The 24,571-nt window shown below is 38.4% G+C and overlaps 2 protein-coding genes across 9 annotated transcripts; both read right to left on the bottom strand.

The window, feature by feature from the left end:
- Positions 1-239: 239 nt before the first annotated feature.
- On the bottom strand, positions 240-6,181 carry LOC18055157 (pentatricopeptide repeat-containing protein At5g55840). Of its 3 annotated transcripts, XM_024177607.1 has the most exons (7): positions 5,937-6,181; positions 2,174-5,834; positions 1,807-2,099; positions 1,321-1,435; positions 823-943; positions 534-703; positions 240-439 (listed from the first exon to the last, which is right to left on the bottom strand). In XM_024177607.1, exons 1-2 carry the CDS (start codon positions 6,091-6,093, stop codon positions 2,578-2,580), a joined length of 3,414 nt encoding a protein of 1,137 aa, XP_024033375.1. In that variant the 5' UTR covers positions 6,094-6,181; the 3' UTR covers positions 240-439; positions 534-703; positions 823-943; positions 1,321-1,435; positions 1,807-2,099; positions 2,174-2,577. The 3 variants fall into 3 exon arrangements, with proteins under 3 accessions (XP_024033375.1, XP_006452610.2, XP_024033376.1); XM_006452547.2 differs by lacking the exon at positions 1,321-1,435; XM_024177608.1 differs by lacking the exons at positions 240-439; positions 534-703; positions 823-943; positions 1,321-1,435 and having other exon boundaries at positions 2,090-2,099; positions 2,210-5,834.
- Positions 6,182-7,018: 837 nt separating this feature from the next.
- On the bottom strand, positions 7,019-23,685 carry LOC18055156 (E3 ubiquitin-protein ligase UPL1). Of its 6 annotated transcripts, XM_006452543.2 has the most exons (17): positions 23,297-23,685; positions 21,977-22,072; positions 21,689-21,895; positions 13,981-21,421; positions 13,460-13,872; positions 13,067-13,384; positions 12,452-12,653; positions 12,055-12,341; positions 11,573-11,862; positions 10,210-11,338; positions 9,969-10,115; positions 9,746-9,826; positions 9,399-9,624; positions 9,172-9,311; positions 8,922-9,028; positions 8,632-8,799; positions 8,140-8,478 (listed from the first exon to the last, which is right to left on the bottom strand). In XM_006452543.2, the coding sequence occupies exons 1-16, from the start codon at positions 23,327-23,329 to the stop codon at positions 8,697-8,699; spliced, it is 11,220 nt and encodes a 3,739-aa protein (XP_006452606.1). In that variant the 5' UTR covers positions 23,330-23,685; the 3' UTR covers positions 8,140-8,478; positions 8,632-8,696. The 6 variants fall into 6 exon arrangements, with proteins under 6 accessions (XP_024033371.1, XP_006452606.1, XP_024033373.1 ...); XM_024177603.1 differs by lacking the exon at positions 8,140-8,478 and adding an exon at positions 7,019-7,350 and having other exon boundaries at positions 13,460-21,421; XM_024177605.1 differs by having other exon boundaries at positions 8,140-8,499; positions 13,460-21,421.
- Between the last annotated feature and the right edge of the window lie 886 nt (positions 23,686-24,571).

Raw genomic sequence — 24,571 nt, 5'->3', positions numbered from 1 at the left:
TTTGTATGAAAAGAGAAGAGCTCCCACAGGCCACAGATGCTTGAACCGGTACTCTCAACAATCTATTTTCTGTAAGTTAAAGGAATGGAGCTGTAAGAAAATATAAAGCTATGAGCATATAGTTGAAAAAAAACAAACGATGAGGATGATTAAATATGATCAGAACCAATACTGTTATTCTATCCCCAAAAAAAAAAAAAGATTATAATTTTATTTCAAAAACAATTATAGTAGGCACATCAAGTTATCTTTGCTAGATTCTGTCTGCCACGCCGATGGCAACGTATCATATTTTGTAAGATTTGAAGACCTTATGCTTCCATTGTCAAGCTCAAATTCCACAGAGAGATTGAGACAGGTTATTTATTAGGTTCCCTTAACATTGAGTCGTTAACTCCATATCTGCTGCACTGCTAGCTAGAATGAGTGCTGGCTTTTCCTGAAATCATTCATACAAAAAGACATAGATCAGGGAAACAATGTAAAGGGTACGTTTTGTTGACGTACGGAGTTTTAGCACGAGTTTCGCTTACTGATTGAGTATAAAGACCCACATATCAATGATTCATGGCCCTCCAATGGCTGTTGAAAATATAGCAAATGCCAGATGTGGTTTGATCCATGAGACTCACATGCAGAAAGGACAAGGCTCTATATTATTATTTTCTTCCTAACACTGGCAATGAGGAACAAACTTGAAGACCTATTCCATTTAATCAGCAAAATCAAAGAAAAGGACAAAAAATAAGCTAGGTCCACAGATCAAAGATGATTTACATTGCTCCGTGTAGCATTCAGTATTTGGTAGAAAAGTCAACTCACTACATATTTGAATACTGCTTTAGGCAATTTAGGCAAGCGGTTCCATCTGCATTCAGGCTAATGAAATGCCCAGGATACCAGCAAGTCATTCCAAGTGTTGCCTCTATGCTGCATCTTGTGGCTGGCCGGAAATTAACCAATCAAAAGCAAGGTAGATCATTAGAAGCCAAGATCAAGATTTAGTGACAAACCAATTTTAGGTCAAAATGGTTACTTAACAATAGACCTCTGCTCAACTAATAACACATCAGATCAGTTCAACTTCAATAAAATTAGTTGCTGATTAAAGAATATCCTGCTAATCAAGTCAATAATTAATAATTGATATCCAGGAGTGGAAAAAAAAAAGAACTATTGAGGCCTTAACCCCCAAAACAAAGAAAGAACCATGCAAGCACATATGTATCAAACAAAGACATGAACATGCATATAGCAAGCAAAGGACTCCTTTAGCATATCAGAAATAGTAGAAAGTCTATATTTTGTTGTTTTACACACCTGCTTCGACATCAATGCATCAAAAACCCTTTCAATATCACAATTCTGAGATTCTCATGACATCCAGAAATGAAGCCAAAAGCTTTTCACCCAAAGAAAGCAAACCGATAATAGACTGTATAAGTAAACAAAAATACTTTTAGATGAAAAACTAACTGAATATAGAACAAACTAAATCATCATCATCGCAACTGATTAACACATGTACCATCTTAGCTTCATTTGAAATCGAGGTTTTTTTTTTTCAAAAACAAAAGCTGATTAGAGTGGAGTGGAGTCCAGATTGAACAGAGTACAATAATTCATTTATTGGCAATTAGCATAATGCAATCTCTATTCATCGTCCAAACCCAACCAACCACCTTATTTTTCTAAACAATGATTTGTTTGTAAATTTCGATGATTGATACAGATTTATATTTCTAAATAAAAAAATTTTGCAGGTATTCCAGAGCAAATTAACCGTAAAATAGAATATTGCTTTACCCGAGTTAATCGTGAAAGTTGGATCAAGGCTTTCAGTGCATTTGCATCAGAAGAGGCTCTACTTTAATTTCCTTCCTTTCAAGCTATCTGCAATAGCAGAAGCTGCTCTTCTACCTATTGTAACCCCAACACCCTTGTCCATCACTGTCTGCTCTTCTACCTTCTTCATTACTTCCTCCAAAGAGACTGCAGGTCCGATAATGACTCTTTGCTTGGACCCTTGATATATGAGCTTCAGCAAGTAATGAAGAAGGCAGCACGGACAAAACAGCTTCTGAAGAAGTCAAAAGTACCTGGAATAACACCAAAAGCAGAAAGGTTATTGCAGTTTGATTAGTAACTTAAAGAAAAATTTAAAAAATGGCACCTCTTCACATAAATCAGCAGGAAAAGTTGCAATAACTGAAGCATTATCCATGTCAACTGGCTGTCCTTCTCCGTGATGAGCCAACCCCTGTGCTATCTGTTGGGCCAAAACTATGCTCGGATATCAGGAGGAAGAGCAGCTGAAAACTGAGGATCGATATCATCAGCAGAAGGTGGTGCGTAAGTTAGGTTGAACAGATGAAGCTTGCTGGGAAGCTAGCACTTCTGCCAGCAAGTCCTCAGGTAATGCCTCCATGAAAGTAGGATCAACTGATCAATGGCACTAGCACCAAGACCCTCATTATTCGTGCTAGTTTGATCAGTCTGGTTAGTGTCCTGAGAATCCAGTGTGTTCTCCCTTGAAGATGAATATTTTGTGAGTCTAACCCATTACATTGCTTTTTACTAACTTTTTGCATTATTTCTTCTATTTTTCTTGAAGGACTTCAACTTTCTCAGGGCATTGATCAAGCCCTCGTGCAAATGTTGAGTGCTCCCATCCCAATTCCAAGATATGAATCCTCTCTCCTGTATATCTTTCAAAAGGATTTCACCCTTCACAAGATTGTTCTCTTTTTTGGAAATGGCATCAATGAGAACACTATAGGTGGTGGAGTTGGGACAAAGGCCTTTATGTTTCATCTCCTCATACAGTTCAAATGCAGGCATAACATCACCATTAGCACAGAGGCCTGAAATTAGAACATTGTAAGAAACTACATCGAGCTTCACACCACTGAGTTCCATTGTGCCTTTCAACTTCAGTGCGTCTACAAATTTTGCTTCCTTGCAGAACTTGTGGATTAGCGTTGTAAACGTGGCAATAGTTGGAACAAGTCGCATCCTAAGCATGCGATTCAAAACCAGCATTGCTTCTTCAACCTTTCCACAGTGGGCAAGGCCCCTTACCATAGCACTTTCAGCTACATCAGAGGAACTGATGCCAAGCGCCTCCATTTCATCTTTTAGCTTGAATGCTCCTTGGAAATTGCCTACCCTACACATACCATTAATTAAAGTAATATATTGTGTGCACTTGGGTGTTAAACCTTTCTCTGCCATTCCACGCAAAACAAAATGGGATTCTTGGAAAGCAGCAATTCTCTTCAGTCCCATTATGATAGCATCCTGGGTATTTGTATCAGGAACAACTCCCAACATATTCATAATATTGAACAGATCAAAGGCCTTCCCCATCTCACCAGCTTCACAACACTTCCTCATGAGCACGTTAAATGTAAAACAGTCAACCATGGTACCTTCCGCTATCATCTTTTTCAAGAATTTAAAACCAACTTCCAACATACCAGTCTCACAAAATCCAAGAATAAGAGAATGACATGTTAACTTGTCAGGCAAAAGACCCTCCATCTTCATGGTATTGAGTAACATGGAGCACATCAATAAATCCTTTTTCTTTGAATAACCATGCAAGAGAATATTATATGTAGCCAAACTAGGGCACAATTTTCTGCTCCTCATTGTGGATAGCAGATCATTGGCCATCATCATATTTCCCATCCTTGAGAATCCATCCATAACTGCATTAAAAGCAATGGTATCAGGGTACACACCTTCTTTGTCCATTATTTTGCTGATATGCATTGCAGCCTTGGATTGGCCAGCCTTGAAAAGACCGTCAACCAAGCAGGTAAACATTACATTATTTGGGGAAAAAGTACGTTTAGACACCACTTTCTCGAAGAAAAGGAGAGCACTAACCACTTTTCCTTTTCTACATAAACCAGCAAGAAGAATAGTATATGTGTAACGATCCGGCAGCAAATTGAACTGAACCATCTCATCAAGAAGAACAATTGCCTCCCATAAATTCCCAGATTTGCATGTCTCAGCAAGGATTGTGTTGTAGGCAACAGTATCAACAGCAGAAGGAATATGGTGAAGGCTATTCAAAAATCTCTTTGCCTCCTTCAAATTCCCACCTTTACACAGTCCTTTAAGTAAACTCCCATATGTGAAAATACTTGGGTGATGACCTAATTTAACCATTTCATCAAACATAGAAAATGCTTTTAACCCATCTCCCAAGGTTCCATAGCCATCTATCATACAATCAAAAGTAATGGAGTTAGGGACAACACCAATCCTCTTCATGTGACCCACGTAATCCTCTGCCTCGCAAACTTTTCCACCTTTACAAAGAGAAGCGACTAGCATGTTACATGTAAAATGATCCGAACCCTGAGCATTGCGATTCATAACTGCATAGACCTTCATTGCTTCCATAACTTTCCCCATCTTGCAAAAGTAATAGATTAATGTAGAATATATGATTTTGTTCGGAACAAGTCCATCTCTATACATTTTACATAATACTGCCTTCGCTTTTCTGGTCATCCCGACTTTGCAAAATCCATTTATAAGTACAGAAAAAGTGATAAGATCAGGATTCAGTCCATCCTTGAACATCTTATTGAACACTTGCATAGCTTCATCAAGCAGCCCACACTTGCATAACCCATCAATGACTGATGTATATGCAATACAACTGATACTTATTCCATTAGTCCTCATTCTCTCAAGCAAACTCCTTGCCAGGTCAAATTTGGCATGTTTGCAAAACCCATTTAAAAGAGCTCCATAGCTGACTTCGTTTGGTCTTAATCCCATCTCTTCCATCATAGCCAAAAGTCTAAAAGCTTCTTTAAAATTGCCCTTGCAGCAATGCCCATCAATCAATTCATTGTAAGTGATACTGTTTGGTGAAAAATTAAGCATAGACATCTCATCAAAAACCCGAGATGCTACCTGAATCTTTCCTTCCTTAACAAACCCATTAATAAGATTATTATAGGTGACTTCATTGGGTGTTATCATCCTCTTCCTCATGTTTTTCAGCAGTAAATAACCTTTGGCACTTCTATTGTTTCTGCACAAATCATCTATGAACATATTATATGTACATACATCAGCTTCAATACCCTTAGATGCCATACAATCAATCAACTTGAAAGCTGCTTTATATCTCCCCTTCTTACAATACCAGTTGAGCAAAGTATTATAAGTAACTATATTTGGAACATAACCACTCTCTTCCATTTTTCTTAACAAATAACCAGCTTTCTTAAGCTTGCCTTCCACACATGAGACATTTATCAGTATATTAAAAGTAGCAACATTAGGACAAATCTTCCTACCAAGCATATCATCAAAAAGCAGCCAAGCCGAATCAACTCTACGGTCTTTCAGCATAAAACTTAACATCATATTACAAGTGTATACAGAAGGGTTAAACCCTCTAAAACCCATCAACTGAAAAGTCTCTAAAGCATACTCAACCATTCCTTCTCTCAAATACACCCTAATCAACAAGTCAAAAACCGAAGGGTTTGAGTTACAAAGTGGATATGTATTCATTAGAGAACCAAAAACAGAGTTTTGACCGATACCCATTTGAGCCAACTGCCTCAATATCAACTTGGCATCCTCATACATTCTAGTTTTAACAAGTACATGAGTTGTCAAACAAAGTATATGAGTTAAGTGTTTGAGTTCCAAACCAGGCTGGTTCATGACCCAGTTGAGGAATTTCAAAGCTAACCTCCCATGAACTGGTCTGAGTGAAGCTAGCTTGTATTCCATGTGGTTCAGCGACTCCCAACGGTCTATGGTGAGAAGTGTGTATATGCTCTTCTCCATATCTGCAAATGAAAGAAAGTTCAAAACTTTGCACTTAAAAGCACAGTGATTGAGGCATAAATACAAACAGAAAGGAAGAGAGACAGGGAGAGAGAGGGAAATACCAGAGGTTTGTGAATAAGTTGAGTTAGTGGCATTATTTCTTAAGTTTTTGCTGTGATTAGAGGGTGCACGCATACAAGAGCAGGCTCTAAGTTGTGAGAATTTGTGGGGAAATTGAGAGATTCTTTTGGCAGTTGAAGAACAACTGAAACAGGACATGAGTGCAGTCCTTGTCAGAGTGGGCAAGTTAGAGAGTTTAAATTCGAAGGACGAAGGGTGGTTGCGCTGCCGCTGGGTGTCTTGCAAATCCGGCCCATACCCCCATCACATAAGTACGTTACTACGTTTGACATCGTCCCTCAAAATTTCTCGTAAGACTTTCGAATTTGAGAGTAACTAAATAATTAAAAAGAAAGTTAAAAAAGTTTTATCTTAAAAAATATTTTACACCCACCACATTTTCATAATTATATTTATATTTTTGAAATTTAAATTTTAAAAAAAAAATCGTAAGAATTTAAAATTATAGAGATAAAAACTATCTAATAAAAAGAAAATAATTCAAAATGTTTATATATTTTATAGATAAAAATATATGGGTTACTGATTGATTTTAATATATGGGTTACTTTTTTCATAAATTAATCTTGGGCCTTTTAAGAAATAAAATTGGAAAAAGGGTGTATAAAGAATTTTAGAAGGGTGTTAAAAACTCTCTAACTCCATTTATAAATTATTATTACTCTTACAAAAATTATTTTGTTATCTTTAGCTAATCTATGTGATTTTTTTTTTCTTATTTGATCTAGTTCATTCTAAATTATTATAGAATGAAGTTATATACACTCTTAACATTTACTTTAAATTTAGAAGGTGGCAAAAACATAAATCTTTAGTTAATTTATATGATCTTTTTCTCTTTTGAGCTTGTCAATTCTAAATTGCTATAAGATAAGGTTTAAAATTTACTCGAAATTCAATAAAATAATTTATTACGTAAATATCTTTTAATCAAAACACCGATATAGATATAGATGTATTTAACCCACGTCTTAAATACTATGAGAGAAACATAAATATAACACTCAATACCACGTTTTAGCAATCCAAAAATATATCTACGTATGGGTATTTTTGTTTTTAAAATATGATTGGATATTAGCAAAGTTGACGAGGAATCTGTGAGTTTGAAAGTGTTCGTGATGAGATTGCTCAAGAACAATACTCAGAGAAATCACTGCAATTGGGTGAATTTAGCATTTGTCGGTGTTTTGTCCACAAATTTTCTAATAGGTATTTTTTTGGAATTGTACATTCTGCCATTTCATTGTTGATCAAAAGCTAGCCGAGACCACCGCCATTTGGCCATAATCTGCCAGAAATTGTGCGACACTATCGTTGGCTATTTGTCCAGCACCACCATCAAACAACTCCTCTCCACCAGCACCTCTTTCTAACAATTTACCACCACGATCGCTGAAATCAAAGTCAACATAAACAGCCAATTATTAGTGATTGTTATTGTAACTAGCTTTTGATCTTCTTCTTTTATCATGAGCATGAAATGAAATGAAGTTAAGATTTTAGGTACAAATAATACATGGAACTATGGATTATTCTTGAATAATGGATTAAATTCATTCGGTTTTAGGAGAAAGTTAAGCCAAATGGGATGTTAAACAGTCTTGGGACAAATTTCAGTGAAAATTGAAAATTAAATTGGATCTCTAACTCTAAGCAAAAATTCCAACCCTTATGAATAACGGTATGTTCATAATTTTATTAACAATCTATAGGTATGCAGCTAGAGGGAGATAATTTCCTCTTTCCTTGGAGATATATCGGTCCTTTTCCTTAAATTTTTTAAAATTTTTATGCGTAAAATACATACAAAACCAATTATTGTTTTTCTCATCATATAATTTTTATTTTCATAACTCTAAACTATTATAATTAAAAAAAAAACATTTTTCATTAAAATAAAGCTAATGGGATGGGTGTCAAATATAAGTTAAAAGAACAATATATTCAAATGTTTGTTAAATAATAATTTTGTAAAAATTTAAATGAGCGTTAAGAGTAAATGTGTGTTCCCTACTGGTCACATCGACATTTCATGCATGAACAGAGCGCTCTCTGTACTACTACAATACCTGTTGGATGCCAAATACTCTTGACGCGCAAGCGCGCACACACACCTCCCCGCTCAATTCATTTACTTGGACAAAAATAGGTAGAAAATTTATAAACCATTAAAAAAAGGGGTGCAAACAAATCTCTTCTATTTCTTATTTATTTAAATGCCCTTATGCTCAAGGCAATGGTCAAAAGAAAAACCCTACTATTAACAATGATACCATCATCCATCAACATTCTATACCCACTTTTGAATCCATTGGCTTTAAATAAAGCCAGAGAAAAAAAATTCCCAGCTCAACATGAATAATGAAGAGCTTCCCACCCCACCACTTTGATCAAAGCATAACTACCATTGCGGTTATGCCGAGATACTTCCAGGAATCCCTCTACAATCTGATTTTGACAATGATTTGCGGCTTGTCCCCCAACTTATCGATATTTCTATCTACCCGAATCAGTTGGCTTCTGCAGGACAACAAAACTAGCCTAGTTTCAGTGGTTAGATGATGATGAACTTTATCAACAAATAAAAAAACTGAACACAATAAGCCTCAGTTAACTCATGAATAAAATATGAAAAATTGAAAGGCAAGGAACGAGAAAGATGTCTTTACTGACATGTACATGGAAATGTGGAGTCTGACGGCTGGTGCTGCTGGCGCAACACTGACGTAAAAGAATATTTAACCAAAGCCAAAACCTTCACTGGCTTCATGTATAGCAAGCAACAAGCGCTCTTGAAGCTGTTCCTTGGACGAATACTCAGGAAGATCTAGTTGATTGAAGCTGAAAATAAAGAAAAAGAAAAATAAAAATAAATGTTAGGTAAAAGACAAGATGATTGCAAGTTTTACCGATAAAAAAAATTTCAAATACAAAACAGAACGAATCAAGTGATTTTCACCAACCATGTATGAGCCGAAGGCAGCCGCTCAGGGGCTCCATATGCCTTGTGAATCTGGAACTTCTGGGGACCAGAGATACCCTGCAATGCCTTGAAACCCTCCAGTGGAACCTGAAAAACCAGAATAATATGGTGTCGTTACTCATAATCAGAATTGTGACCAAGAAAGCTTCGGGTCCTGTCCACTAACCCAAGGATAAATCTCATGTTTATCAACTTATCAAAAAATCATTTTACATAGTTTATCAAATTACCTTTGAAGTTCCAGTGACAAATTGAAGCAGTCTAGCCATGTCTTCTTTGTTGAAAGCTTTAGCAACCTCCCAAAACCACTGGACAACAGTAGATGCTGCTGTATAGCCAGTGTATTCGGTATTGGCCCTTAAGTCATCCACTGCATGGACAATAATATCAGTAAGATACTGTAATTAAATGCAACTAGCTAAACTCATTAAATGTAAATATAGATGAATCTACTTACAATCAATCTCAGGAAGCCCACTGATTAGGAGCTCTAGCTCTTTGTCATTAAATATTGAAATAAGTTCCCGCGGAACCAATTCACCAAAACCTTCCAAGAACGAGGTGATTTGAGGACGAATGGCATTTGTCAAGATATGATCAGCCACAAGGTCTACATACTCATGTTTTGTTTCTTCCGTAACCCTTATGTTTCTTCCTCCAGGTTTAAGCTCATAATCAGTAACCTATGTTTATTAAAACAAAAAAGACAAAAAAAAAGGAGTGTTACATGAAAAGCATTCAGAAATTCTCAAAGGAAATTTTTAAAACATAACAAGTTACTTCAACCACTCCCATATGACATACCTCAGTTTTCTCATACAGAATGTGCTTTTCCTCGTCAGCATCCATGCTGAATGTCAGGTCAGGTATGTCACTCACATCATTCTGAAAGACAGAAAAAAGATAGAAAATGTCACTAAAATTTTTTTAACGTACTACATTTGCAAATTATAGTTGAAAAGCCGAGGAGGAAAAGAATGAAGAAGAAGAAGACAAGATTATAAACTCCGAAATTATATCCACTCACCTCCAGCATCCACTTCAAATTCTTGTAATAATCAGGGTCAACAGCCTCTATGTCATGATAAGTCACCTTTACACCTAGCATGTGCTTATAGAAGGACCTAGTAAAATGAACATCCAAAAGCTGACCATCAAATAGAGCCTTGGCAACCTGCATAAAGATCATGGCAAAACATTATCAATCAGAAAGAAAAATCACCACAAACAAAAGCAAGCTCAAAATTTCATCAGTCCAGGAGAATTACCACACGGCCCACAAATTTGAAGTACGAGAGATGCTCCGTTTGGTAGACAGAATTGGGGTTTGGCTGGAAAGATGCATTGTTGCCCACAGTGGTGAAAAGCAACGCCCCTTTGTCGAATATAACCCTGGACAGTAATTGATACCATTCTCTCGTCAGACCTCCAGCATCAATACCCTCTTCACCTTGAAAATGCACATTCAATCTCCCTTTTAAATCTTGAGTGGACCGCATCCGCAGTTGATTGTATGAATCCTCTAAAACATATGCCCGTCGAACACTGATTCGCAGTGGGCCTGAGAGGTGTTGTTCATGTTGTTGCCTTATTTTTGAGCGGAAATACGCTCTCTTGTTGTCAAAGTCAATCAGCCTTGGGGCCTTCAGCATCATAGATAGTGATTTCTCCAACAAACTGGGATTCTGTCTGATAAAAGCATTCAAAAGCCTGCGATGCTTCTCAGAAAACCTTGCAAATGTGACCGCACCATCAAGCTTTCTCTGAGAATCATCAGAGCATTTAGGGGTCGAGGAATATGAACATCCGGCAGACTCTTTGACTTCTGTTGCAGTTACATCTGCATGATCTTGCTGGATCATAATATGGTTTGCTTGTAGCTTTTCACACAAAACAAAGAAAGCCTCAATGAAAGGCAGGAGTCTCTGAGTTCCTGGCGGAAGAGGTGATGTACTGGAGGTTCCAGGTAGAGGCTCCCCAACATTCATATTTGACACACTCGGGCAGAAAGAGCTCTGACCCAGCTGTGTTTCAGTCATGGTAATACAATCACTCAATTCTTGCCACAATGGCTCCAGTGCAAGATTTAAATTCCACATGGTTGCTTGCTCCTCCTGTTCTCCATCACACCCCTGACCTCCACTCTCCCCAATACTAGCTGATGTGAGCGAGCTAAGTGCTTGTAACACACGTAAAATTGCAGCTCCAGCCATGGAACCAGCACTCAGACCCAGCATATGTGTATCTCTCAGTGTCACAAGCTCATTCACAGCTGAAATGCTCAAACTATGAGCCAGTTGAGAAAGCTCTGAAGCAAAGAACTTGCGATGAAGTGCAGCAACTGAGGCTAACTTCTTTAGCACCTCACCAGCTAACATGTAAACTTTATCTGATAGCCTAAACAATTTATTATAACAGATTAGTCACTATTGTGTTACTATCATACTGCACTAGAGAAAAACATATATGGAAAACATGAAGAGAAGATGAAAATTATGGAAATAGGAAGCAGATACAGCTAATGAGAACTGCTGTTTTAGTTATTTCATAGAATATACAATTTAAAACAACAGTATACTAGAGAGGACTCTATATATAGTACGAGATAAGAATCAGAGAAGAAAAACGTACCCCTCATGACCAAGAAGGCTGCACAGGTTACGCAAATCAGATTGTGGCAGCTTCGAGAGAATATCATATGTGTCAATGCTTCTCTTTCCATCTGAAGAAGATGTCTTGATACAGGCATGTTTATCCTCTTGACTTGACTCTGGTTCAGTCGAAGAAGGATCTTTACAAACATCACCAGAGGCTTCGTCTATCATTGGTTTCTGGGAGTTCTCAACTGCAGGCTCAGATTGTGACTGACATTCTAATTTTGATGCTGCTGTATAAACAATTACATGAAGCAAACCCATGACCTGAACCATAAAGAGTACATCATAAACCACATGTAAAAATTAGAGCAACTGATCAAACTGTAACATAACCATACAGCTATGAATCTCACATGAACGTTAAGGCCCAGCATATGGTATATACATAGAGTCATGTACAACTTTAAGCAAGAGGACCATTCTAAAAAGTTTTATTCATCCAAACAACTATTTTACCTGCTCAAGGTGTGCAGTGCTGCGTAAAAATAAGGGTCGATTCAAGAGTTTCAGGAACAGAACTAAAGGAACATCCCCACCCTCTAAGTTCCCCAAAGGTTCAGTTGAAGCAGCCCCATCCATAATTTTCTCCTTGCCTTTGGCCTTTGTCTCAGAATATTTTGGGCTTGAAGACTCAAGTACAATCGAGGTATCGAAGTAAAACAACATATTTGCAACAGCTGAATGGTTTGTAGCCAAATACGCCATAATCTCAAGAATCCGCCGGAACACCAAAGGAGGGAGACCTGTGCCCAGAAAAAGGAAAAATATAATAATATAATCAATAAAAGGATATATTACATGCAACACAAAATAGTGCAGATAAGAGTGATCATAACAGAGGTGGAAGTAATACCATCCAACAACTGCGACCGGCCATAAACAACATTTGACTGACAACCATAAAGCCTCTGCGAATTAATAGCTGCCAATCCAGTAACCGAACCTTCAGCCTCAGGTTTTATCATATCAAGCAAAAGACGAACTAAAGTTGCCCTTGTAACACTGTGTGCACATAGGTTCAACAACAGTCTTTGCAGAAGACCTTTCCCAAGAGGCTAACAGAGGTAAAAACAAAACACACAATTAGAAACAAAGATGTCATTGCCAAGCAATTTATTGCATCTTCTAAAGATTTTGATTTTGACAAGCTATCTTGAAACTACTAAAACTTCTCTTTAAATTTATGTTAAAAGTATAGAAGGCTTCGGAATGCTTTTTTTTCTACAAAAAATATCCTGGAATCTCATCAGTTGTAGGTTTTTCTATTTTAAAAACAAAAGCTGATTTAGAATAGAGTCCAAATCTGACAGAGTACAATATTTCATTTCATCTATTAACATAATGCAAACTCCATTCATCATCAGTACCCAACCACCCACCTTATATTTCTAGATAACTAATTTAGATGAATTGATATGATTAGAAGTGTAAATTTGCAAAAATAAAATAAAATAAAATATTACTTTACCTGAGCTAACCGTAGAAGTCGGATCAAGGCTTTCAATGCATTTGCATCCAGAAGAGGCTCTCCTTCAATTTCCTTCACTTTCAAGCTATCTGTAATAGCAGAAGCTGCCCTTCGACCTATTGTAACTCCAACACCCCTGTCCATCACCGTCTGCCTATCAAACCCCAAACCAGTTCTTCGACCATTTAGCCGGTGGCTTCCTCCAAAAAGACTGCGGGCCTGGTAGTGACTCATTGCTCGGTCTCTTAACATTTGAGCTTCAGCGAGTAATGGAGAAGGCAGCGCAGACAGAACAGCTTCTGAAGAAGTCAAAAGTACCTGGAATAACAACAAAAGCAGAAAGGTTATTGCAGTTTGATTAGTAACTCAAAGAAAAATTTTAAAAATGCACACCTCTTCACGTAAATCAGCAGGAAAAGTAGCAATAATCGAAGCATTATCCATGTCAACTGGCTGTCCTTCTCCTTGATGAGCCAACCTCTGTGCTCTCTGTTGGGCCAAAACTTCTGCTTGGATATCAGGAGGAAGAGCAGCTAAAAACTCAGGATCAATATCATCTGCAGAAGGCGGTGTGTAAGTCGGAGGTTGAACAGACTGAGATTGCTGGGAAGCTAGCACTTCTGCCCGCAAGTCCTCAGGCAGTGCCTCCAAGAAAGTAGGATCAATGGCACTAGCACTAGGACCCTCATTATTCGTGCTAGTTTGATCAGTCTGGTTAGCGTCCTGAGAATCCAGTGTGTTCTGCCTGGACAATGTCACATCAACACCAAGTTCTGCAGCAGGCATGGGTTGCTCAGTTTGATTTCCTTCAACATCAGCACCAGTCATATCAATATCAGTATTTACACTAACAGAAGAAGCATGAACATCATTTGTATTGGGCATCTCCAAACCAGAATCCAACAAATGATTACCAGAATGATCATCCATTCTTGAAGATTCATCACCGCCCCCTACCGGAGCTGACATATCATGCAAATTTGCAGAAACTTCAGATGCACCTCTGTGCTGCAAATCACCATGACTGTCCGGAGCTGAGCTGATAGTCTCTGGAATTGCCTCTACTTGCTCAGCAGTGGTGCCATTACCTTCCCCAATTTCCATGATATCATCCCCATTTGAAGAAGTGTTCAAAGAAAGCGGTTGAATAACCATATGTTCGTTTTCAACAGCATCAGAATTAATTGGCTCACTTCCAACTGTTGGGTTAGATTGCTGATCTGCTGTTTCACTACCATTTTCTGGATCCAGACCTTCATTTTCCTGCCTACCAACATTTTCACCCTCTGCCGCTGTTTGATCCTCAATGATCGGAGGAATATCTGTTGGTTGCCGCTCCTGCTCTCCTGAGTTCTGAGACTGCCTTTCAACTAGATTGCTTTCTGGAGTTACACTGCGCAATTGGGATACAAAGTGTTCTTCCACTGCCTGTGCAATTGCAGAAGCTTGTGCACCTGCCTGTGGCTGACCATCATCTGTCCACCGACCATCACCTGGCCCTCTTCTTCCTGATAAGTGCAAAGAGTCCATACCCACGGAGTAATCAGTCAAAGGTGGGGGTGCAGCACCACCCAAGCGATCACCAAAAAGACTACCTGAAACGTGATCATATGGAAGAACAGGGGCATCAAACATGTAGAAGTGGGCAACATCAAAACTCCCAGATGACAAAGCTTCTAAATCCCGGGATGAGTTCCCACCTGACCACATTGAGACCAGGTCCCCTGACTGAGATGGCCTTGAGAGGAGAGGATGTTGAAATCCACTTGCTTCTGTAACAGATCTTTCAAAGGACGATCTACCAGCCTGGCGACGACGTTCAAACCCTAAAGGCCTACTGCGAAGACCAAACAGGTCATCCACATTTACCCCTTCAAACGGTTCAGCCGCAACATCAATTAGACCACTAGCAGCTCCAGGTTGACCAAGTACCTGCAAATGATCCAAACCATCAAGGGCCTCCCTCCAGCGCACCTCTATGACACGATTCTCATGAAAATCATCATCCTCTTCATCATTCATCTCATCATTATAGTCATCTCCCAAACCAGTATCATCATGATCTTCCACATCTGTGTCAGCAAGAGACATCATGCCAGCACCATCTTCTGCTATATCCTCATCATCATCATCCCCCTCATCATCATCCTCGTCATCCTCACCGTCATCCCCCATGTCATCGTCATCATCACCCATATCATCATCTGCCCTATTCTCAACACGGAAAGTCATCTCAATTTGGTCGGTGTTGTTTATCACACCACCTTCTTCTATTTCATCCCGCATGAAATCCTCACCAAGCTCCATAGGTGGGTTGGCAGTCGTTGCCTCTTCCACTTCTACTCCCATATCTTGCTCAGCAGATTGGTTTGCATTTGTTTCATGGTTTCCTTCACTTCTAGAATTTCCTTGGTGTTGTTCACTGTCTTCCACATCTGCAACTTCCGGCTGATTGCTCCTATTCTGATTATGCTCCATGGTCCCAGCAGCTGAAGCAGTTAGCTGATCATGTCTTCCATTTGACCCCATTGATTTTTTCTTGTTTCCCCCATCAGATTTAAATACTTGCTCACTGGCATTAGCAGCCCTTGTTAGGCTCTCCAGAACCTTCAGTATAAGGTTTACAGTTTTTGGAGCATCAGGATAGTCCAGATCAATCACTTGAAGAATGCTGGTTAGACATTGAACCATTCCACCATCAATCATGCTTTTTGCTATGTCTGGGGAGCACCCAGGACCAGGTAAGTTGGTGGAAGATGAATTTTTAGACAAGATTGAATATGCCAAATCGACGAACCCATAAACCTTTTTATCAGGCAACAAACTGCTCTTTGTTGAATTGCTCTCCATATTTGAGAACGAGGATAAGGCTTTTACAAGTTCATTAATTACTCGTTTACGACCCTCACCAGAACGACCACACAGTACCACCAGAAACCATGAAGCTTTTTCAGACAGCTTATCTCTCCATTCATCAGGTCCTGCAGAATTTTCAATAGATAGAGGAAGCAACCGATGTAAAACATGATGAATAATTCCTCCATGTCCAAAACCATCAGGATGATTGGATCCACGGAGTAGACCCTCTAAATCCCTTTTCAATATAACCCCAACTGCATGTACATACATAAGGAGAATATCACTCAATAATTTGAGGACAAAGGTCACTTTGGCAAGCCCAGCTGATCTTTCAGATTCAGTCTCTGTCTTCCTTGTCTCATCAATCTTTGACTTACCCTTTACCTTGGTAGCAGGTTCATCTACCTCCATTGAAGCCAAGTCATCTTCCCCACTTTTTGGCAAAGGGTATTTCAACACTATTTCAAGAAGCTGATCAATTACTTGTGTAAGATTAGCAGGGATCTTTTTGTGGCCTTTTGAACATTTAACCAACCCATCTTGATTCTTATTTTCAGAAATCCGAACAGAATCATTAGATGAAAGTCCAAGTTCCATACCTGATGATTTTGATTTGTCCTTGTCTTTTTCTTTTTCCTTTGCCAAAACCACATAGGCCCTCCCTCCCGATGATTCCAACTGACAGATTGCAGCTGCAGCTTTCATAAAAACGACAGGATCTCTAGAAATAACAGGTGCCATTGATGTCAGGAATGTTCTAGGAAGGATACGCCCCGAATGCCGATTTGAACTTAAAGTCTGTCGTATCTCCCATTCCATAGCCGTTTGCAGTGTCTGAGGATCTTCAAGGAGATGGCGTATTATAGCAGATGCAACAGTGTCATATCCCGGAAAAAAACAACTCCTTGGGAGACTAAACAGAGCAACCAAGCCTCCATTTTCTAGAAATTGCAAAGCTAGGGCATGTGTTTTTGTCAGACGAGCACATAGCTGCAAAACAGCCTGCATGATCATGGCCGGCACATGTTGTTTTATTAGATCACAAGCAACAAGTAGCACTTTATGACTCTCTTCCATCGTCAAGTAACCAGTAGATGTCCCCAATACTTTTTCAAATGGCAAGCCTGATTTTTTCTCATCAATATCTAAATCCAATTTTTTCTCATCAGCTGATGCTGGAGTTGACAGAGCATGCTCCCCAGATGGGTCGGGTTGAGGTTCAGTCTGAGCTCCATCAGTGGATTCAGAAACTACTCCAGGCCGGGACTGCAACATATTATCTAAAATAAGCAACAGAGCACTAACACATTTTGGTGCCCCAATTTCATTCCTTATCTCATTTCTAGCTGTAAAATTCATCAAAATATCTACCACTGCAGGCACAACACCATTCTGCGCAGCAATCTCTCGGGTACTTCCATCCTCAGAAATAAGCAATGTTATAATATGTGATATCATACATAATGGACTGGTATCCCTTGAAAAGTCCAAAGAACAAAGTTTCAGCTGCTGCACAAAATAAGATACAACCCGTGGCCGGTCTTCTCCTTTGTTCCGATGGCAAAGAGTCACAAGCAAATCCGTTAAAGGGAATGCCAATGAATCACCACTTTGAAACAATTTGACAGATGAAGCAAGAACATCATCAACGGGAGGCACCTTCACTTGACCCTCTTCAATTGGAACATCCATTGCCTTGTCAACACTGTCAGCTTTTGTGGTCTCCGATGAATTTCCAAGAGACAGAGCTAGTGCTCGCGCCAATTCATCATCCTCTTGAACAGGATCCTCAGCATGAGTTAACAGCCACTCCATAGCCATCTCAACACTGTTTGTCTCCACCCGTCTCAATGCCTCCTCCGCTCTTGGCCTTGAAAAGCCCATGTCAACAATGGTGGCAATGGTATTTTCATCAGGAGGTGGGGGCATGAAACGCTGGCTTGTACTTCCAGCAATACCATTGCGATTTCGCTTTACTTCTCCAACACCAGAATATGCATGTGTAACAAGCGAAATAACAGAAGCGATGAAACCTGGACTGCAATTTGGAAACAAAGGATGGTTCCAGACAGGAAGTATGACATCCAGGACCTGAGACTGCAGCATACGCACAAATGTTTCTGGGTCCCTTGGAACAGGGAAAAGTCCAATTGATAAACCAACAGCCACCGGCTGAACAAGCAGCTGGGCCTGGGATGCAGAGGTTGGAGACAATAGTAAACCTGAATTAACAAAATACTCAAGCACACGGCAGTAACTTTGCAGTGTATCAAGCAGCCATGTGCTGTGATTCAATTTACTGCCTTCACCTGCGTTCTGAGGATCAATACCGGATGCTGGAACTGAAAATGGTAGCGTCCATAACAGCTGACTAGTTGCTTCAAACGTAGTGAGTAGCTCCTTAAAGGTTCCATGGACATAAAAGTTATTAACCATTGCTGTGTAACAAGTACGTCGTCTACTGTCAAATGTAAGTGCTGCCATATCATCCACAACCTTCCCCAGATACCGACACTTCACTGAAAGTGACATATCAAGCCCAGAGCACGAAGAAGAAGAAGAAGAAGAAGAAGAATACTCAGAGAAACTAAGGGCCTCAAGGAAAGTTTTTGCCAAAGCAGTCCCAAGGGTCTTTGAAGCTGAACTCAATGACCCTGAATCAGCTCTACGACGATTCGGCGAGGTGAAACCTTTCACAAGAGCAGTAAAGAAAGCACGTAATGTGGAAGCCAATTTGTTAAGCATTTCCATGACAAGCACATCAGGACTTTTCTTCTTCAAATCCTGCGATGAGGATGTCTCAGGTAAATTAGGCAGAACTTCAGAATCAATGTTTAAAGCCTCTAGGTGCCGACTAGTCCGTCCACCCCGAATGCGTGACAACCCATGTCGATTACGACGATGTAAGCCTTCACCAGCACGAACAACTGATAGAAAATCTCTTTCTCCACCCCATAGTGATTGTGAACCATTCCTGATAGAAACTGGGTTCATATATCTCACTGCTGGAATATTCTCATCATGATCGCTCTCTCTTCCAGTAACAGTAGATGGAGCTGCCTCTACATTCTCAGCCTCCTGATCACCATTCCTCTTTTCATCTGCCTTAGTTTCATTACATAAAGAAATTTGCCAAACTATTTCCCGATATGTTCTCCCAAGATCTTTCAATACATCAGCATCTGCAGTGCTCAATTCAGAAATAACAGTACTAGTCCCCTTCAACAAAAAATTTGAGAGCGAAAGAAGACCCTCAAGACTGCAAAGATGTCTCAAAATCTTATTTTGCTTTCCAGATTCTACAGCAGCAAGCTGAGTACCTCCAAGAGAAAGTAATAGCTCATTTGTTAATTTCAAATGTTCTCTCAAAAATGAGCATACAGTTCGAGCCAGAGAAGCAGAATGTTGAGGCGAGAAGTTCTTAAAAGCAGCAGAGATACTCTGACCAACTGAAGCAGAAAGAGGCATTAAAGGCAAGGTAAACAACTGCAGGACAGCATCAATCCCCTTCTTCTCAACAAATATGCGACATGTGTCAGCATTCTGAAGAATTGTTTCAAGAAGACGAGCAACATTGCTAACACAATCAGGAAGAAACAGTTCAATATTCACTAAAGATGCATCAGAAGACGACTCAGCTGATTGTTCTGAACTCTCCATCTTAGAAGATTCCCTATCATCTGGCAGGACCAAGTTCCTATCTTCAGCATCAGTTTCCATGGGAACAGGTGCAGAATCAGACTGAGGATCAGTGGACAAGCCAGAAGCATCAACCCCAGATCCAACTTTTATTATGGCATTCAAGATCTCAATCACCATATCTACTCCAGGACTACGCAATGAAGAAGCATGACGCATAAGTTCATCCAGTCCACTAGAAAGAGATCCTGGTGTATCACCGGCAAGGACACGAGAATAAGCTCGGGATGTGAAAATTTTAACAAAGCACCTCAACGCATTGCGATCTTTCACTGCCTGAAGGCCATTATTGTTTAGGCACAAGGCATCCAAACACTGAGGTATGCATATTATGGCTTCTGCAGAGCAGAGAACTCCATCCATTATAGCATCTAGAAATGCAGAAGGAAGGCCTGCTGCATCTAAGACAGGATAACAGGTAGGATCTTTGTGAATTAAATCACTCATAACAGTTGCTGCAAGTGAAAACACCCCACCACCAAAATCCTTTGCCCTTCTAAAAATTATGCATAAGCATTGCGGCAACAAACTCTCCTCAGAGCCATAAACACGGGCAGTGTTTCCTGGAGCATAAGTTCCAAGAGATATAGCGCGTAATAAAGCTTTCATAAGAAGTCGCCGGTGATATGAAACTAATGCTTCAGAATATAAAGGTTGCATGTTGTCTAGATCTGAGGAAGAACCTGCAACAATCTGTGAACTGTTTCCACTACAATCAGAATCTTTCCGTTGCTTTGAACCTGCTTCTACATAGGATACCTCTACATTTAGGCGATATATGGTATCATCTAAACCACCCAAGTCTCTAAACAATGCAGCAGCTGGATTACTATAATCCATGAAAGCTTCCAGAATATGCACAGCTGTGCTGACCAAATGCAGGTGCTGAGGATCTGTGTCTTTGAGAAGAGGTAGAAGAGTAGGAATAAACCCTGCCTCACGCATAGCTGAACAACCCGATGATGATGAAACCAAAACAGTGACAAGAGATAACAAAGCCTCAGCAAAAACAACGGACCACTTTGAGGAATTGCTAAGGACTGAATCGATAGTTTTCTGCATAAGGCTGGATAGAATGCCACAATGCCCACCAGATGTCACAGCAGTCAACACAGTTGGTTGGCGAGATCGATCCTGACATAGGGCAACCAATGAAAGCAGGCATAGAATCCGAATTTTCTCAGGCACAGCATCTTCATAGCTCAACAATGTAACTAACTCATTGACAAACTCAGGCTCAGAGTTAAAGAAAGAAACTAGGTCATCAGCATCACTGCTTGCTTGAACCAGAACTATGAAGGCATATAGCCGAATGCATGTGTACTGCTGTCGAGCAGCTAAAGAGCCAAAAGCCCTTGCAAACCGCAATCTTGACAAAAGAGAAAATCTTAAACTGGCAGGAACCTTGAACTCCACAACCAGCTTATTTAAAAGCTCCAGATCAGTCTCTGGACGAGTGTTGATGTTTGGCAAATGAATGATTTGTAAGCCTCGGGTTGACTGTTCTTCAACAGAGAATTCTCCTGATGACTCATTCAATGCATAGAACTCAAAATGAAAGGTACACCCCAGCTCATAAGCAATTGGGTCACACCCATCTTGTACAGCACATTCAATTAATCCAAGACCCTCTTCCTTTCCCCCCCAACCTTGGGCAAGAGCAAATAACTTTGAATTTAATGAAGAATCTCTAATGGTATATTTCCCAATGGTTTTCTTCAAAAACGCAGCCAAAGTTTGAAGGCAAGCCTCAACCACATCAGGATCGGTGGAAGCAAGCAGAGCTGAAAGATGCTGCTGCAATAACATAAGAACGAACAAAAAGAAATCTAAGCACAGAGATTAGGGAAATAAGTGAAGGAAAATAAATGAAGCACTAGCAAATACTTCAAATCATTAAAAATCATGTTGAGAAAAAAGGAGTTCACATGCACCAGATAAAAAATACACTAAAGAAATATGCATTAATAAAATAGGCTAACCACCATAGAAGAGATAAATTCTCACTTACTAAACACAGATCATAAATGAGTAAAGAATGATTTTTAAAACAGAAAAACATACCTCGTAAGAACTATAAAAATGCTTGTTTGTACAATTCTCCAAAATTATCCTTATTACACGAAGAATTTGAAGAACCGCTTCTCTTGGAAAAGGAGGATCGGATTCCAAAAAGTTATCCTCAACCTGCAAATCCTTTCTGGATTTTATGTGCTTGTCAAAAAACGAATCAAAATGGTTGAAAAGATCAACCCAGTGATGGAAATCTCCCTGCACCAACAAGCAATAAGTATAAATCACATTGCATTAAAACATCAACAGCATTACACTAGATAAAAGCTATAAAGGCACCTTATCAAACTCCCATAAGAAATTTTTTAGTGGCTCGTCTATATTCTCCAACGGCACAGCAGTGATGCTATTAATGACGGATCTGATCTTGGGAGGCTGACATAAATTAAAAATAAAAGAGTTAGTGATAACAATAAGATAACAAATTCCAAGTCAAATTTATATCTCACTGAGAAAGACATAGGGGCAACAAATAGATCACACATATAAGTGTGTAATAAAATACATACACCGATAATAGCACTTGCCCACAAGTGGAAAAGAACCTGGCTGCCTTACTCCATATCAAGGATAATATATTACTTAAAAAAAGAGTTAAATATAAGTATCACATGGTTTCTACATAATTTTTATGATCAATATAAATTTTTGTGTAAATTTCTAAAAGTTGGGACACATGTGACCATTGCACGGTGTAAAATTGTCAAGTTCAAAGAAACATATCAGAACTAGTACACACATTCTTAATGCAATCTAAAGCATGAAAAGCAGTGAAAAAGGCCATTGTCATTCCAATTCAACAAGTACCAGTACAATCACGGACAAAAAGTCACAACTTAAAGACCAAAAACAAATCCTAAGCAATCAAAAGAAGTTAACAGACTAATAGAAATTCTATAGAACACATGCTAACGAATACCTACACAAATAAATAAACATATATGTATACAAGTACAAATGCCCACACAAATAAATAAACATACATGTATACAAGTACAATCAAATAAAGAACAAATGAACAATATCTGCAAGCTTGAATAATCCCAAGATTAATATTATTTATAAACCTTCTAAAAATCAATGAATCATACACCCAAACAAACATAAAAATAATTGAGATATTAATTCTTTTTACATTTCCAGCATCCCCCAATCACTGCCTCAGCCATCCAATAATCAAAACAAACAAGGCTGCATGAAACTACTCTTTAATGCTATAAAAAGAATTTTAATTTTAACATCTAAACAAAAACCTAGGTAAACGAACAAACACATATAAATAAACAATACACACCCCATACAAAAATAATCATTAATTCTATGACCAAAAAAAGAAATCCATTTTTGACAAGCTACACACTGCCTCAGCTACGAGGAAAGGGGGGACATTAACAATACACGTACAGACACCCGAACATTAGTTCAACGAAGATAAAGCATCTATTCAACTCGATGCATGAAATAGCTAAGTTCAGTACCAACCAAGCTATAAAAATAACAAAAATTTAAACATTTATACACAAAATACGTGTAGCAATACAGAAAAAAGTAAAATTATATAAATATTAAATAAAAAATAAAAAGTGAAGAAAACTGTACCACTTCTAGAGCCCTCCGTCGTTTGAGCTTCATCGTGAAACAAAAAGCATTGCACGAACCGGAAACAAAGTCAGGAACCGATCAATTCTCAATAAATCGAGAACTGATCGAGAATTGAAGAGGTCTGAAATTGAGATTAAGAAAAAGGTAGGGTTTAATTACAAAATTGTGTACGGTTCAAAAGCATATATATGTATACGTATGTGGTGGTTTTTGTGAATATACAGTTTGATGACGATGATGATCGGATGATCGGACAGCCGAAATTCAATTGAAAATTAGGGTTTGGAATTGAAAGTTAGGGTTTTGCGATGAGATCGCAGAGAGAAAGGAAAAAATTTTGCAAGTGAAGAGGAGAAGGGAAAAGAAGCTAAAGTGTTTGTGTTTGGCTGTGGTGTTCATATATATATATAGGAGCAGCAGATTTAAGGGACAAAATATTAATAAAACAAAACTTCTGAAGGAAATGGATATTCTATTTTAAATATTTATTTATCTACTAGAATTTGTTTTGTTGATTAAACATATTTTTTATTATTTAAATTCTTTGATAATTCTGAGATAACAAGGGTTGATAAAATCTATTAGTGCAAAAAATATTTAAAAAATAAAAATATTAAAACTAATTATTTTTGTTTGATTAATTTACATGTCTAATCTAGCAACATGGTGTGTGGCAATTCCATGTAATTGTTACCTTTAGAGGGTTTGATTGGTAAAATGAGTCGCAAGCCTTTGGCTGGAACTTGCTTAGTAATGAAGCAAGAGTTATCGAAAAGATTTTAAGGTTTGAACAACTCAAGATTATAATCAATGCTCAATTCTAAAAAAGGCTATTCTTAAAACTGTTTGTCAAAAAATAATCTCGTGTCAATTGTGACATAAAAATATAACACAAAATCGGGAGAAAAGAATAAAAAAGAGTGATGATACAGTCACAAATTCTTATACAAACTAATATGACATTAATTTATTAGTTGAATGAAAATATAAAATAATATAAATAAATAATGTGGGTCAAGAGATATTTAATTCAACCAATGAATTAATACCACATTAGTTTATACAAGATAAATTTATACAAGAGTTTGTGACTATATTATTACTCAAAAAAAAAATCCAACTACGATATTGTGTTAGCTAAATTAATTTAAAAATTGAAGTTAGAAGAACAAAACGTGACATGATAATATCATAATTAAAAGGTACATATCAAAGCCACTAAAATTAAATAGAGATTCTATGGCAAGACTATATATTTTTTTTATAATATTA

Source organism: Citrus clementina, unplaced genomic scaffold (genome assembly GCF_000493195.1).
Source record: "Citrus clementina cultivar Clemenules unplaced genomic scaffold, Citrus_clementina_v1.0 scaffold_1, whole genome shotgun sequence".
NCBI lineage: Eukaryota > Viridiplantae > Streptophyta > Magnoliopsida > Sapindales > Rutaceae > Citrus > Citrus x clementina.
The sequence above is the reverse complement of the archived record's forward strand: the minus strand, read 5'-3'. Positions and strand labels throughout refer to the sequence as shown.